This window comes from Somniosus microcephalus, chromosome 17 (assembly GCF_052327205.1).
Source record: "Somniosus microcephalus isolate GS21.2 chromosome 17, FLI_Smic_1.0, whole genome shotgun sequence".
NCBI classification, from domain to species: domain Eukaryota; kingdom Metazoa; phylum Chordata; class Chondrichthyes; order Squaliformes; family Somniosidae; genus Somniosus; species Somniosus microcephalus.
Genome location: NC_141003.1, coordinates 76,700,988 through 76,715,206, shown reverse-complemented (window position 1 = coordinate 76,715,206; position 14,219 = coordinate 76,700,988). Strand labels below are relative to the sequence as shown.

The following is a 14,219-nucleotide window of genomic DNA, read 5'->3' as shown; positions in this document are numbered from 1 at the left end:
ATTTTCTTCAGCTGCCATTGAATTTCTGTTTGCAACTAAATGTGCAGAGTGGGTTCCTTCTAAAGCCATCCCATCATGGATTGATGGCCTCCCAACTGGTCTGGCTTAGGAGTGGGAGGCAGGAATGATGATAAGTAGGGCAGAACTGTACAGAGTTTTGAGAGTCTGGATTTTAGTTCAACTGTCCTGGGACTCCAATTTAAATGTAAAAATGCCTATAGGTAACTGAAAAGCTGTGATTGTAGAAGTCAAGCACTGGAGACGGCCGAGTTTATTTTTGCAATTATCGCTGGTTCACACCTGGTAACGCTCTGTTTTGTTGTTGCGCTTCACCATTCCTGTTGGAATATGAGCTACGTGCAGGGAGCTACTGATCACTTCAGGCATGCTTTCTTGTCCCGCCTGTAATTGTTATTTAAATATTTAGCTTGAAGAGAAGAATACCCAATTCATGGCGACCTGCAATTAAATGGCCTGCAAATTTGTGGAATCCTTGCATGAAAGTAATGCTACCTGCAAGAAGCTTGCTCCTGGTCAAACACCTATTGTGCTTTCAACAATTCTTGAGCTGCTTTTATATTTTAATTTGGATTCCAGGAGCCTGGCATCCAGAAACTGGCTCCCGACATTTAATGCTGTTAAGCCTGTTTTCTGTAGCCTGGCGGGAGACTCTCAGATACAGGTGAAACTGTGTCTATGAATCTGCCACTGGGCTATAGAAAACTGATTCAACATCATGAACCACAGGAGCTAGCTGACAGGTGCTGGAGTCCCAGAAGCTCAATTAAAAGAGGAATGCAAATGCAGTTTTAAATTCCATAAGTTGATGTTTCTCTCTGCACTTCTCTTGCACTTGATATTGCCTAATCATTACTTCCTGGTTTACCCCTGCCTTTTCAGTCTGGTTTTTCTATCGGTTTGGTGGTGTCCTAGTGCTGCCAGCTCCTATCGCCAAGGTCTCATGCAAATAGTGGCAGTTTCAAATTAAACCTGTTGGGTTTGCCAAGGCCAGTGGCTTGGAAGATGCATTTTTGAGGTTGCTTCTGGCTACTTGATACCCACACTGAGGAACTGGTGGCACCAACGTGCGACTGAATCCGTATAAAAGCAACTCAAGTGGTGGTCTGCACCACAGGCCTTGCCAACATTTAGCTATGTAAAAAGGAAGCAAATATGTAAACAAGTATCCAAGGACAAAGTTGACTACAAGGTTTCTAATAAAATAAACAGTACCATTACTGAAAATTATAACGAAAATATGTATGATGCAAATTTCCTTTTCTGTTCTTGAGGGCTGTGGCCATGCGTGAGCTCATTGGCATTGCAACTAAAATCCAAGTTGGACACAACTGTCAATCTTGTGTACCATCAGCTGTTGCTCTGTATAGTCCATTGTTAAGTGAGACAGACATTTTAAGACCAGTGATCCACAGCATTTGGTTGTCCACAAAAAAACTCAGTGGACTTAAACCTACAGTAGATTTGTGTAAGTATAGATAAAAGTGAGAAGCAGCTGTCTACTTGGCGTACAAGTTAACCTGCCCACTAGGACACTGATACAAAAGTGAGACTCTTGCGCAATGGGTTGAACTATTTTGTACACTTAGAATTTTGCTGGTTTGTTTGTCCGAACGGTGATCCTCAGAGGAAACTTTTAATTATTGAAGCTCTTAACTAGTACTGGTTATTAGTTACCTTGATATTGTAACATTTTCATAGGTTTTGTAAGTTATTTTTCCATTAAACCTGTAGATTAATGTTGAAATCAGTTTCAGTGAATGAATTCCGCCTTGAGCTACTTGAACTGGTTTGTCATTTATAACAGTGTTGAATGCTAATTTTTGTCTGATGGTAAGGGTGTACTCCTTTCCAATGTTTAATACCAGCATCAAGCCATTCCACGTCAATTACAGAATCCCATTTTCTGAGTAGTGGGGTGTAAGGCATGTTATTGGCACAGAGAAAACTTTTTACACCTAGTTTGCTATGTGTGACCTGAGCCTGTCTGATGCTTGGTTAGGAAATTCTCATCAGCTTGACGGAGCAATTTCTTACTTAAAAAAAAACCCACCCTTCACCTCTTCCCTTCTGCCCCTCACCTTGAAGACAGTCTGTTCCGGACTAGAGGAGGCCAAGTTGGGCTATATCAGTAACCAGACAGTGCTTTAGTCTGCTTTGAAAGTGTTTGTATATTTGGTGGTGTGTGAACAGATGTTTTAGTTGGCTGAGCTGATGGCAGCCAGAATTCCTTGGGTCTCCACAGAAAGTAATGCATATTCATGAGCGGTACTTTCGTTCTCTTTACAGGAGCCAAGCAACAAGCGGGTTCGACCCTTGTCACGTGTAACGTCTCTAGCAAATTTAATATCGCCCTCAAAAAATGGAGTCGTCAGACGCTTTGGCCAATCATTGCAGGTAACGTTGCTTTCCTGGCTCTTCGATTTTTCTGCATAACGGTCCTTGCATTTCAGAATAATTTATTGTTTTGTGAAGCACTTTGAAATGTTTAATAGAGCCGATAAGGCACTAAATACTTATGCGCCCCCCCCCCCTCCTCTTCCACAAGTGTTAACCACAGATGATGGGTGCTCGCTGCTGAGTTGCCCAAGCAGCTTTTGTGTGCAAGCTTTATTTGGGGAATTGTTAGCAAGCTGCTAAACAGTAAGGGTATCATAGCCAATCTTGGTCCTGTCCTTGTCAGATAGCCACCCCTGTATTTTTTAACAGGGGTGACTGGATCAAGAGGGTCCTTAGCTGATTTTCTTTTGTGTGGTGAAGAGGATAATTGTAGCTTCCCCAGCTGAAACCCAATAATCCCACACAGACTGGGCGTCAAACCTTGAATCTTCAACATATTAACCACCACTGCTATTGCAGCAGCCAAGTTTTAAACTAAAATTAGTGTCATGTCTGTCTTCCCCCTCCCTCCCCCCCCCCCCCCCCCCCTCATTTGTGTTGAGCAAAAGAATAAAGTGCGTGCCGAGGAAAAGTTCTACCAGTGCGAACCTAGCACAGGCAAGTCAGAGGTCAATAATGATTTAATAATACGGTTGAGTTTAAAAGCAATTCCTGTTTGATCTGTTTTACAGTGGGTGTGTACGTGACAAATCTACGTCGCTAGCTTTCAGTTAGCTTACCTTAGTATGAAAACAAACATTGTACACCTTTTGTACACAGGTGGTCAGAATTTGATGACGTGCGTCACTGGATCCCAAGTTCAATGGGTAGCTTTTTAAATCATGAATAGAATTGAAAGCTAGATTTGATTGGATGCCACTCAAAGCTGACCTCCAATCGGATGCAATTTTATACCAAAAGGGCCACAGGGCTAGTGCAATATGGTTGAGGCATATTGGCAGTTTATGTACAGAGGTCTATATTGCATGCTTGATTTGAGCAGTATCTTGATTATTTCACTATGTAGATTTGGTGGATGGGGATTCTTATTGAGCACTAACATACCTAGACCGCACAAAATGGAGGAGAAGCATCCGGGAAGGCGCCGAACACCTCGAGTTTCTTGCCGGGAGCAAGCGCAAGGAGCGCACGTCAACCCAAGCACCCCACCCACCCGTCCCTTCAACCACCATCTGCCCCACCTGTGACCGAGACTGTAGATCCCGCATTGGACTCATCAGTCACCTGAGAACTCCATTTTTAATGTGGAAGCAAGACATCCTCGGTTCCGAGGGACTGCCTAATATGAAGACCTAGAAAATAATGAACTAGTCCACCCAAGTCTGCGTATTGGCACCAGTTTAGCAGAGCCTTCTCTGTCTCGGTGCTGTTGGAGTCCAGCCAATAATACACAATTTCAAAGTAAATCATCCCACAAAACGGATTTCTGATTTTTTTGGTTCAGGACAAAGAAAAGCTGTCATCTATAAGCAGTTTTCAAACCTGATAGATGCTTTATTCTTGTGTGTTTTTGGAATGCTAATAGGCTCAATTTTTCCATCTGCAGAGATCCATCACATTCCGCAGTGACAACAAATCTCCAAGTTGCTCGCAAAAGCTGTGCAGCAAAGTTTCAGCGCCAACCCCACCTAAAAGGCGCAACAGCAAATTGTGGTCCGAGACTCTTGATATGAGCACGAAGAACTTTTCTTCAAAGGAAATTAAACGACAAGAGGTATAAAGTACATGCCATGGAACAAAGTAGTTCTCAAAGCACTTGCAATATTTTGCCCTTGTACGGAAATAATAAGTATCTAGTAAACATCAAAGCTATTTTGAAGAAAAATGTTGTCCTATGAAGGAAAAATAGATGAAAGTTGGAACTTTACTGCATTCATCTCAATTTTGAGTTTTTCCATGATGATGGGATTATTTAGAGAATTGTGAAGACTATATTTAGCCATTTAGGTCAAGTCTCTTGTTTAATTTGGCTTGCCAGTGCAGTCATTTGATCCAAAATCCACAAATCTGTTTGCCTTTCTCAGGGCAGCTAACTTGCATTTATATGTAAATATAACACCAAACTCTGAATTGTCTCCATACATTAATCCTGCACACAAGTACATAGTGTACTTGTTAAATGTGACTAGCTGCTTTTGTTGTGTGATGAACATAGTACACTTTACCTTTCTAATTCAACAATAAATGGGTACAGCTATAGCTAAATTTAAAACTTCCAGGGAAAAATCTTGGGCTGTAAAATGAGTTTATTTTAAATTAGATGGTCATGAAAACATGCCATTCTTAACACAGTTGTTTCATGCCAAGTACATGTCATCATCATTTGTGTTTTTGTGTTTTCCAGGCTATATTTGAGCTGTATCGAGGGGAACAGGATTTAATTGAAGACCTAAAATTAGCGAGAAAGGTCAGTGTTCTAATAAAAGCATGAAATACTAGTTTCCATACAAATAAACTTAAATTAGATCTTAGCTATTTAGGAATACCCTTCAGTTTTTAAAGACTTCATTTTAAAATGAATAATGGTAGTAGTTACCTTTTGGTGAGGTTTTGTTTATAAATCTGAACCTTTTGGTGTAAGTTTTCTGGCTCAAGAGGGCGATACAATAAAATTATTTTATAAAAACACCCATACAAAGGAACTAAGCAATAAATGTTACAAAGTTATATTGTAGCAATGTCTAAAATCAGATGCATCAGTGCAAATGTTTGGGTACTAAAACTGCTAATCTTTTATTTTGTTCTATCCTTAAAGGTGGGGAGTCATTATTACAGTATGAACATTCAGATTCATACTTGTTTTTGTTTAAGAATTTTTTGGGAGATAATTGTGTAAACACTCTGCTCTTGTATCTGTTGTGCACAGGCTTATCATGACCCTATGCTGAAGTTGTCCATCTTGACAGAAAAAGAATTGACACAGATATTTGGAGCGCTTGATTCTTACATCCCTCTGCATGAAGGTGAATATCTCTTGATATGAAAAATTATCTATCAATGTGAAGGAGTTGGTACACTTATTAATAGTGTCACTTGTCATTTCCACGTGCAAGATAATTCAAGTCAAATTAACTCTTCTATAATGATCATCAACACCGTATAAATAAAGGGATTCACCTATAGTTAGAACAGAAGCTCCCAATTATTATCACTATTTTACTCCCAAATAGTTATATACAGTACCGCCTCAATTATTCACAGGATGCCAGGAGGCTTTTTGTGATGAATTAGCTCCCAATCCAAATGCTCTGAAGTTAGTTGCACGAGTGTTAGAAATTCCATATTTTAGCACTTCATTTCACTTGAGTTTTTTGTATTAATCTTCAGTTGATTGACTGATGCTGCTGACAACTGAATTAATGCATTTGTTTTCTTCCAGAGCTGCTGACTAAGCTTGCAAAAGCTACAAAACAAGATGGAATAGTTGAACAAATTGGTCACATTCTTGTGAGCTGGGTAAGTTGTTTTAAACTCATTCCATGAGACGTAACACTCCAGTTTTTCTGGATAAACAAAGGCTTATAAACTTTATTTAATAGCCACTCACCATCAAATCATCTAATGAGGTTATGTTCTAGTTCTGTTGCTGTGATGTAGCTGTGTGAGGGCCTTTGTGCCATCTTCCAATCAATTTACTTTATAAGCAAACAAAGGCTGACCTTGGTTGATGACATGAGACAGTCCTGAAGCAAACGGCCATTGCTGAAGGCTTTTTCATTTTTCTTGGAACCATTTACCAAAAGGCCTGGCAATGGGTTCAAGTTACCCCCAAGCGGTGTGCCTAAATATCTAAATGTGGGTACATTAAGAACAAATCTATTTGGGTTTAATTAGGGGACCAGAATTGACCTCAAACTTCATATCAGAAAGCTAGTTTTATGGACTAATGTTATGGGTTGGCAGATAGCGCTTTGTGTAAATTGCTTAGGCTTACATTTTCTGCACATTGATTTATCTAGTTCCAGTCTATCCAGAATAATATGGCCATTGATTTAATAAAATTATTTTAGAAGCAAAAAATTGTTTTTTCTTCAAATTTAATAGAAATCAATTTCAGAACTACTCATGCTCAACTGTATTTTCTCTGTCTCCAGTTGCCACGGCTTGATGAATACAAAGAATACTGCAGCAACCAGCTGGCAGCAAAAGCACTCTTGGATCAAAAGAAGCAGGACAAGAGAGTGCAGGATTTCCTTCAGCGCTGTTTAGAGTCACCCTTCAGCAGGAAACTGGACCTTTGGAGTTTCCTGGATATTCCTCGCAGCCGGTTGGTCAAATACCCCCTGCTGTTAAAGGAGATCTTGCGGCATACGCCTAGTGACCACTCTGATCAGAAGAGCCTGGAGGATGCAGTAAGTGTCTAATGGATGTAGCTACATAGTTGATGTGAGGTTTAATATTTCTTTAAAAACAACCCATGCATCATAACATTTTGTAGGTTGAATTATAGAGATTACAGCCCTGAAGGAGACCATTTAGCCCATCACTCCTGTATCAGTACTAACTTTTCATTCGATCTATCTCCTCTGAAAAAGGAACATTAAAAAAATGCAGGAAACATGATTTTTTTTTTTTTTTTAAATCCAATTTGCTTTTAAAGAACATATTGGTCTCTCAATAGCCACTTGTGAGGGTTCTACTTAGCCCTCTGGTGAATTTCTTCTAACTTCTCTCCCTCATACTTCTAGTAATAACCCTGTTTATGCCCTCTTGTTGCCAGTTTTCTAACGAGCGGGAAGAATATTTCACCATTTATTTACTACCTAAATTTTTTTTCATAATTTTGAAAACCTCTTGGGCCCACTCTGTTTGAAAAATGCTCCTTGTTTTTGAGCTTTCAACCTTAACGTCATATTTCAGGTGGTGAATCTTTGTTGTCTGCTTTCCATTGCTACAATATAATTCCTACGATAGGGTGCCCAGAATTGCACATAGTACTCCATCACTTCTTGCTTTTGCATTCATTGCAAATCCAGAATCCTGTTTGTCTTTTTAATGGCTTTTTTTCTACTAGTATTTCCACATGTTAAAGATCCATATGTATCTGTACCCATGGATCTCTGTTCCTCCACGAAGTGTGGACGCAGATTCATGATCTCAAAACGTTAGTAGTGATTGACAACGGGGTAATGAGCTCTAAATTAAATTGGAGTTAAATGTTTTGTTTTCAGTTCAGATATTTTAATTGACCACAATTTTGTACATGAAATGCTTATTAAATCCATTATTAAAGATTGCAAGCCAGACATTTATAATCATTAGTGTACAGTTTAATGCAATTGCTGATCTTCAGATGTTGCTTTCTAGATTACCATAATTCAAGGAGTCCTATCCGACATCAATGTGAAAAAAGGAGAGTCTGACTGTCAGTATTACATTGACAAGCTGGACTATCTGGATGAGAGACAGAAGGATGCTCGAATTGAAAGCAGCAAGGCACTGCTTTGCCATGGAGAGCTTCGAAACAACCGTGGAACAGTAAGTTTAGCAGTTACCTCTTGTTATCATTAGACCTACGTTTTGGTGTGTTTGAGTCCTGCTATTTGTATATATTTGGAGTTAAACACATGAACACACACAAATTGATAACATCATTACCCACAGGTTTATTACATTTTGTTGATACTGGTGTGTGATTATTTATTTAACATCCTATGCGGGGTCTTTTTTATTTAATAAAATTTAATAATGTTTTTGCCTTTCTCTTTTCCAGAAACTATATGTCTTTCTGTTCCAAGAAATCTTGGTACTGACTCGTCCAGTGTCCCGTAACGACCGCCAGTGTTACCAAGTATACCGTCAGCCCATCCCAGTTGAAGATCTTCTGCTGGAGGATCTTCAGGATGGGGATACCAAAATGGGAGGTTCCTTCAGAGGCGCCTTTGGCAATTCTGACAAAGGTAAGCTGCGGCTCGCGATTGGAACAGTGAGTGTAACGGCTGCGTGAATTGCTGATTGTAGCTGTGAACTATCCTGCTGTGCTTTATTTAATGCTTAAAATGCAGAGAAACAACTTTCATTAGCAGCATGTCAATCAACCAAGAGATGATAGTGCTCCACTGCTGTTTTACCAGATTGGAAAGTTAATACTTGCCTATTGAAATAATTTAACTTTCAATTGGTGGCATTTTAGAAGCTTAATTAAACATTTTTAAGACCTAAGTAATTCTTTCTAGTGTTTCTGCTGTTAGGTTTTAATTCAGTAAATGGCATCCACTGAAGGTTTTAGTTTTACGGTTGTAATGTCTAGAGTGCACTTCTCTTAAATAGGTGGGCATGGTTGCCTGTGCTTTCTTCATGGATTCTTAAATTATACACTCAAGATTATTAAATAAGAAAGCTAGCCTTTTCTCTCTTTTGCTTTTTCTTCATGTTGCTGAAACTATTCTCATTTATGTTCTTTATCCGCAGCTAAAAACATCTTCAGAGTTCGTTTCCGACATACAACACAAGGACAGTCATCGCACACGCTGCAGGCCAACGACATTTACAACAAGCAACAGTGGATGAATTGCCTACGAAATGCCATGTCCCTCTACCAGACGATGCCTTCTCCGACAGACCACAAAGAGCTCTTCGAGTTGAATGAAGAATCCGAGCACGGCTCTCCTCAGCCAGCAGACCTCGCGCAGCAACCTCAGTCGCCCGCCCTCTCCGAGAGTGCGGAAATGGCAGATAGTGGGTCAGAAACTGGCTCCAACATGGACACAAGCGAATCCGAACCAAGCAGCCTGCGAAGCAGCATAGAGAGCGAAGAAACCGTAGAGCAGTGCAACTCCTTGTCAAAACAAAGCACAGAAACAGTCGAGCAGCAAGAACAAATGACAAAGAGAACAGAAACATTAGTGTGAGCGCTCCTGTTTTTGGCTCAGGAAATGGACTCTATTTATACTTCTGTACAGTGTTTGTACTGTGGTGTAGCAGCAGGATTAAATTGCTAATCTTGTTCTGTGTTAAATATATATATGTTTTATGGCAGCTACTAAATGCAGTCAGCTTTGCTGAACTACTCTGGTTCTTCTCAAGTGACTACATCCATTAATAACCCAGTAGTGTTTTTAAATTACTGGGTTATTCACTGCAACATACTTAGGTTTAAAAATCTTTTTTTGTTGCAGTTTTGTAAAGGGCACCTACTGTCTTACCAATATTTTTGTATTGTACATTCCCTTATCCATATTCCCTGCAGGCATTTTCAAGTTTAATATTTTTGTGTAGTTTATAAGATTTTTGTTTTTTAATTAACCACTGAAAGAGATCCAATGTAATATTACAGTATTTAGAGGAAGAGATACTTAGCAATTCAGACATAAAGTACTTTTGATTTATTACATGCATTTTTTTTTTTTTAGATCAAATGTTTTGTGAAGTCAATTTCTAGGTATCCTGCAATTCAGTCTTTGAGCCATTCCTGTGATTGTGTTGTAGACCATTCACCTGCTGTATCATCTTGCAAGCATGTAAAAAGTGTTTTGTGCTTCTAACTACTGAGTGAGAATTGCCAAGGAAAGGGGTTTTGACGGATGATGGAAAGTTGCAGAAGGATAGAGGAGGAGTATATAATGGACTTGAAGAAAAGAAAGCTGGTTGACGAGGACTAATTAGCAATCGGCCATGATGCGACTGTTTGAGATGGTTCATAAGTGGCCTGAAGGTTTAAACAGTCGCTCGCATTGCAATATGGAAAAAATATTGCAGCATAAAATGGAACAAGTATGTGTTGTGAAAGTGAGTGCTGAAGAGGAGTCTGGTATGTAGCAGTAATTGTGTATAAAATACACATGGCAAGGTGGTAAGTGTGAAATAAATATTAGTTGGGCATTTCTCTGATGTATAGATTATTGGATTCAAAAATGTACAATAAAACTGGAAAATTGTAATCTGTAATTGTTTGGCCAGTGTGTTTCTTGCAGTTTACACTGATTCTTTCTAATAGGTGGTGTTTACTTCCATTTCATGTGGACTAATTCATATTAATTAAATAGGGTAATATCCTATTTCTAGACCTTTTCACTAATTTTATTCACAATGAACATGGGTAAATTTAATTTTTATCATAGACTATAGCTTACATGAACCTCTCTAGTTCCTCTTTGTAACCAAGGCTCTTTCCAATCTTAGAATACAATCCTACAGCACAGAAGGAGGCCATTTGGCCCATCATGTCTATGCCAGCTCTTTGTAAGTCTATGCAATTAGTCCCACTCCCTGATCTTTCCCCATAGCCCTGCAAATTTTTTCTTTTCCTGTATACATCCAATTCCCTTTTTGAAAGTTATTATTGAATCTGCCACCACCACCCTTTCAGGCAGTGAATTCCAGATCATCATAACTCGCTGTGTTTACCACTCTAGTTCTTTTGCCAATTATCTTAAATCTGTGTCCTCTGATTACCGACCCTCCTGCCAGCGGAAACAGTTTCTCATTTACTATCGCAACCCCTCATAATTTTGAACATCTCCTATTAAATCTCTCCTTAACCTTAATACAAAAGCAAAATACTGCAGATGCTGTAAATACTCAGCAGGTCAGGCAGCATCCGTGGAGAGAGAAACCGAGTTAACATTTCAAGTCGATGACCTTTCGTCAGAACCTTCTTTCCAGCATTTTCTGTTACTAATCCTGTGCTTTCAACCCAATTGTTGGGAGATGATAGATGCTGCATTACTTGGCATCTTACCTGATTTGGGAGTGCTTGGTGCTGATACTGGGTGCCAGAATTGAAGGTGTTCCTTTTCGCACGCTTCTCTCCTTGAGAGCAAAAATTTGCTGGATATTTCCATTTGAGGCTAACTAAAACCTGTTCATGTCTATAACTGGGGAGCTATCTAATCAACCCCATTTCTGTGAAAAATTAAATTGAGAGGAGAAGCGGGCATGGGTTCAAACCAGTTAAAGGCAATGGTAGGGCTATTGGCAAATTCTTCAGAGTGGTCAATACATGGAATGGACACATGGACTGTCAGCTGTGGCTCAGTGGGTAGCACTCTTGCATCCAAGTCAGAAGGTTGTGGGTTTGAGTCCTACCCCAGAGCCTTGAATATAAAAATCTACGATGACACTCCAGTGCAGTCCTGAGGGAGTGCTGCACTGTCAGAAGTGCCGTCTTTCGGATGAGACTTTAAACCGAGGTCCCGTCTGCTCTCAGGTGGACGTATAAGATCCCACGGCACTATTTCGAAGAGGAGCAGGGGAGTTATCCCTGGTGTTCTGGCCAATATTTATCCCTCGACCAACATCACTAAAACAGATTACCTGGTCATTATCACATTGCTGTTTGTGGGAGCTTGCTGTGCGCAAATTGGCTGCCACGTTTCCTACATTACAACAGTGACAGTGACTACACTTCACAAAGTACTTCATTGGCTGTAAAGCGCTTTGGGACGTCCCGAGGTGGTGAAAGGTGCTGTCTTTCTTTGGCGTAGTGAAGATGGAAACCTTGGAATTTTTTTAAGGGACAATTGAATGGTGAAATGGAGGTGTTTCAGGGTCTTTCTGGATGGATGAACCCAGAACAGTTGAATGGACTCTCGTGAGTAATTATCTCATGTTAACCTTGTTACTGTATAGTTGAATTCCTTTTTTCACCTATATTGTCTGATGCAATAAATATGGTATTATCTGGCAAGGTTGCCACCAGTAACCAGTGAAATGCTTGTATTATTTATAACCAGTCATGGGTCATTATTACATAATATAACACTTCGTCAGTTATTCTTTAAGACTGATGCAGATTTGGTGATTCTGATCCAGCCTCTGCTATAACATATGATACAAGCCAGCTGTTATCACTTGTAATGTATACAATTTGTATTATGTTTGAAATGTTATGCAAACTTAGTGACATTCTGGGGTTAGTAACAGTTTAAAGTGGTTTGCCAAGAACTGACTATGCTTTTTACAAAAGGGATGTTTTAGAGTTAGGATTCCAGTCCTGGGATGCCAAAGCACCATCTGTTTTACTGAAATCATTTTTTTTACTGGGTGTGGTATCAAGCGATGCAACAAATAATTAATATTTTTCTTGCATTAGTTATATTTCCACTTTAACTTCTACCTCTTCCCCTCCAATCCATTTAAAATTTTCATTGCCCCTTGCCCCCCAGCCCCTTCCTACATTACAACAGTGACTACACTTCAAAAAGTACTTCATTGGCTGTAAAGCGCTTTGGGGCGTCCAGTGGTCATGAAAGGCGCCATATAAATGTAAGACTTTCTCAAATCTGCACTCTGTTCAGAACTGCGCAAGAGTTAGCCCCAGGGTGTCTCAACTAATTCTAAAAATTGAGGAACGCTGGTTCCTCTGGGGTTAAGGGCCATGCACAGTGTGATGCTGAGCCATACCGACCAGAGCAGACCCAAGGCTGCGATCAGTTGGCCTATCACAGTCCCAAAGCTACGACTGGCCTACAGGACCCGGGTTTCCTCCGGGTGCTCCGGTTTCCTCCCACAGTCCAAAGATGTGCAGGTTAGGTTGATTGGCTATGATAAAAATTGACCCTTAGTGTTAGGGGGATTAAATACGTGGGGTTACGGGGATAGGGTGGGATATGTGTAGGGGTTACGGGGATTGGGAGGGATATGTGTCGGTGTAGGCTCGATGGGCCGAAATGGCCTCTATCTGTACTGTGAGGTTTCTGTGATTTCTGTGACCTTGGGCTAGGGAGGGATAAAATCATTGAGTTCAAAGGAGGGGTGGGATTGAGAGGAAGAGTATCTCCTTAAATATGAATAAAGAAACAATGGCTCTGTCTACGTAGTGGGAGACTGTTCACTCGATACCCATGTAGTAGTAAAATCAATTTGTCTCCACGGGCAGCTTAAGAGTAAGGATGCAAATTCTACAGCAGCAGCAGAGTTAAAATACAAAACTACCTTTTAGGTTGGCTAGCAGTCAATAAACTGACAAAAAAGTGAATAATTATGCAGTCCTGCCCAGTGGTGCCTGTGACTTGGCAGCATTATTTTTGCAAATGTTAAAAGGTCCATAAACCCCTGAGTGCCTCCTTTTTCCTGAGCAGTTTAAAAAAATAACATTCACTCCCACAGAATAAATATAGACTAAATGACTGTGTGTCTGGGATGTCAGCACAATCTTCTCACTTGACTGATGAGAGCTAATCCTCTGGAGGACCAAAAGGACAAACATGTTGTGTATTTGAAGGGACGACATGAGATTTTACTGAAAGACGCCCCTTCCAAATATGGATGTGAGCTTGTTGCCTGTGCCCTTCTCCATAAATGCTCACAGGAATTTGGTTTTGAGAATGGCAAAGGTGTCAGAGTTGATACCCAACTGCATCTGCTATAATGATCCATAAATGTGAATCGGTGGAATAAAATCTACCCAGAGTGTGGTTAGAATGTGGAACTCGCCAGCACAAGGAGTTGAGGCGAACAGCATAGATGCATTTAAGGGGAAGCTAGATAAACACATTGGCCCTGAAATTAGGTTCGGGGGCTTGCCGCGCATGCAAGCCCCCGATCTGCGCACTCCCTGCGCGCCGACATCTGAAGCCCGGGCCTGCTTGCATTTCCTGTCACAGGCCCGGTTCAGCTGTCGGCGCGCTGTGCTTACCTGATCCAGCGGCGTAGTTAGTGCGATGTGCCGGCTGGGATCAGGTGAGCACTGTGCAGCCAATCAGGGATGGGGAAACTCATTATGGGCTGCCAAAACACTACTTTAACTTTAAATTAAAAAAATTTAAAATCCCACTGATTATAATAACTATAAATAAGTTTTTTTAAATGTTTTAAACAATTAATCAATTTTTTGAAAAAAAATTTTTTTTATAAATAGG

At 40.2% G+C, this 14,219-nt stretch overlaps 1 protein-coding gene across 5 annotated transcripts in view; it reads left to right on the top strand.

Annotated features, from left to right (window-relative positions):
* net1 (neuroepithelial cell transforming 1) overlaps window positions 1–10,305 on the top strand; it is a 144,888-nt gene extending 134,583 nt beyond the window's left edge. For 4 of the 5 annotated variants that reach the window (XM_086010698.1, XM_086010699.1, XM_086010703.1 and 1 more), the window contains 9 exons: window positions 2,308–2,415; window positions 3,965–4,132; window positions 4,763–4,825; window positions 5,285–5,381; window positions 5,798–5,874; window positions 6,513–6,770; window positions 7,726–7,896; window positions 8,132–8,318; window positions 8,830–10,305. In XM_086010698.1, coding sequence (XP_085866824.1) covers window positions 2,308–2,415; window positions 3,965–4,132; window positions 4,763–4,825; window positions 5,285–5,381; window positions 5,798–5,874; window positions 6,513–6,770; window positions 7,726–7,896; window positions 8,132–8,318; window positions 8,830–9,269 — 1,569 coding nt within the window. In that variant the 3' untranslated portion in view covers window positions 9,270–10,305. The remainder of the gene's footprint in view (window positions 1–2,307; window positions 2,416–3,964; window positions 4,133–4,762; window positions 4,826–5,284; window positions 5,382–5,797; window positions 5,875–6,512; window positions 6,771–7,725; window positions 7,897–8,131; window positions 8,319–8,829) is intronic. The other variant, XM_086010702.1, reaches the window with a different exon arrangement.
* The last annotated feature ends 3,914 nt before the right edge of the window (window positions 10,306–14,219 follow it).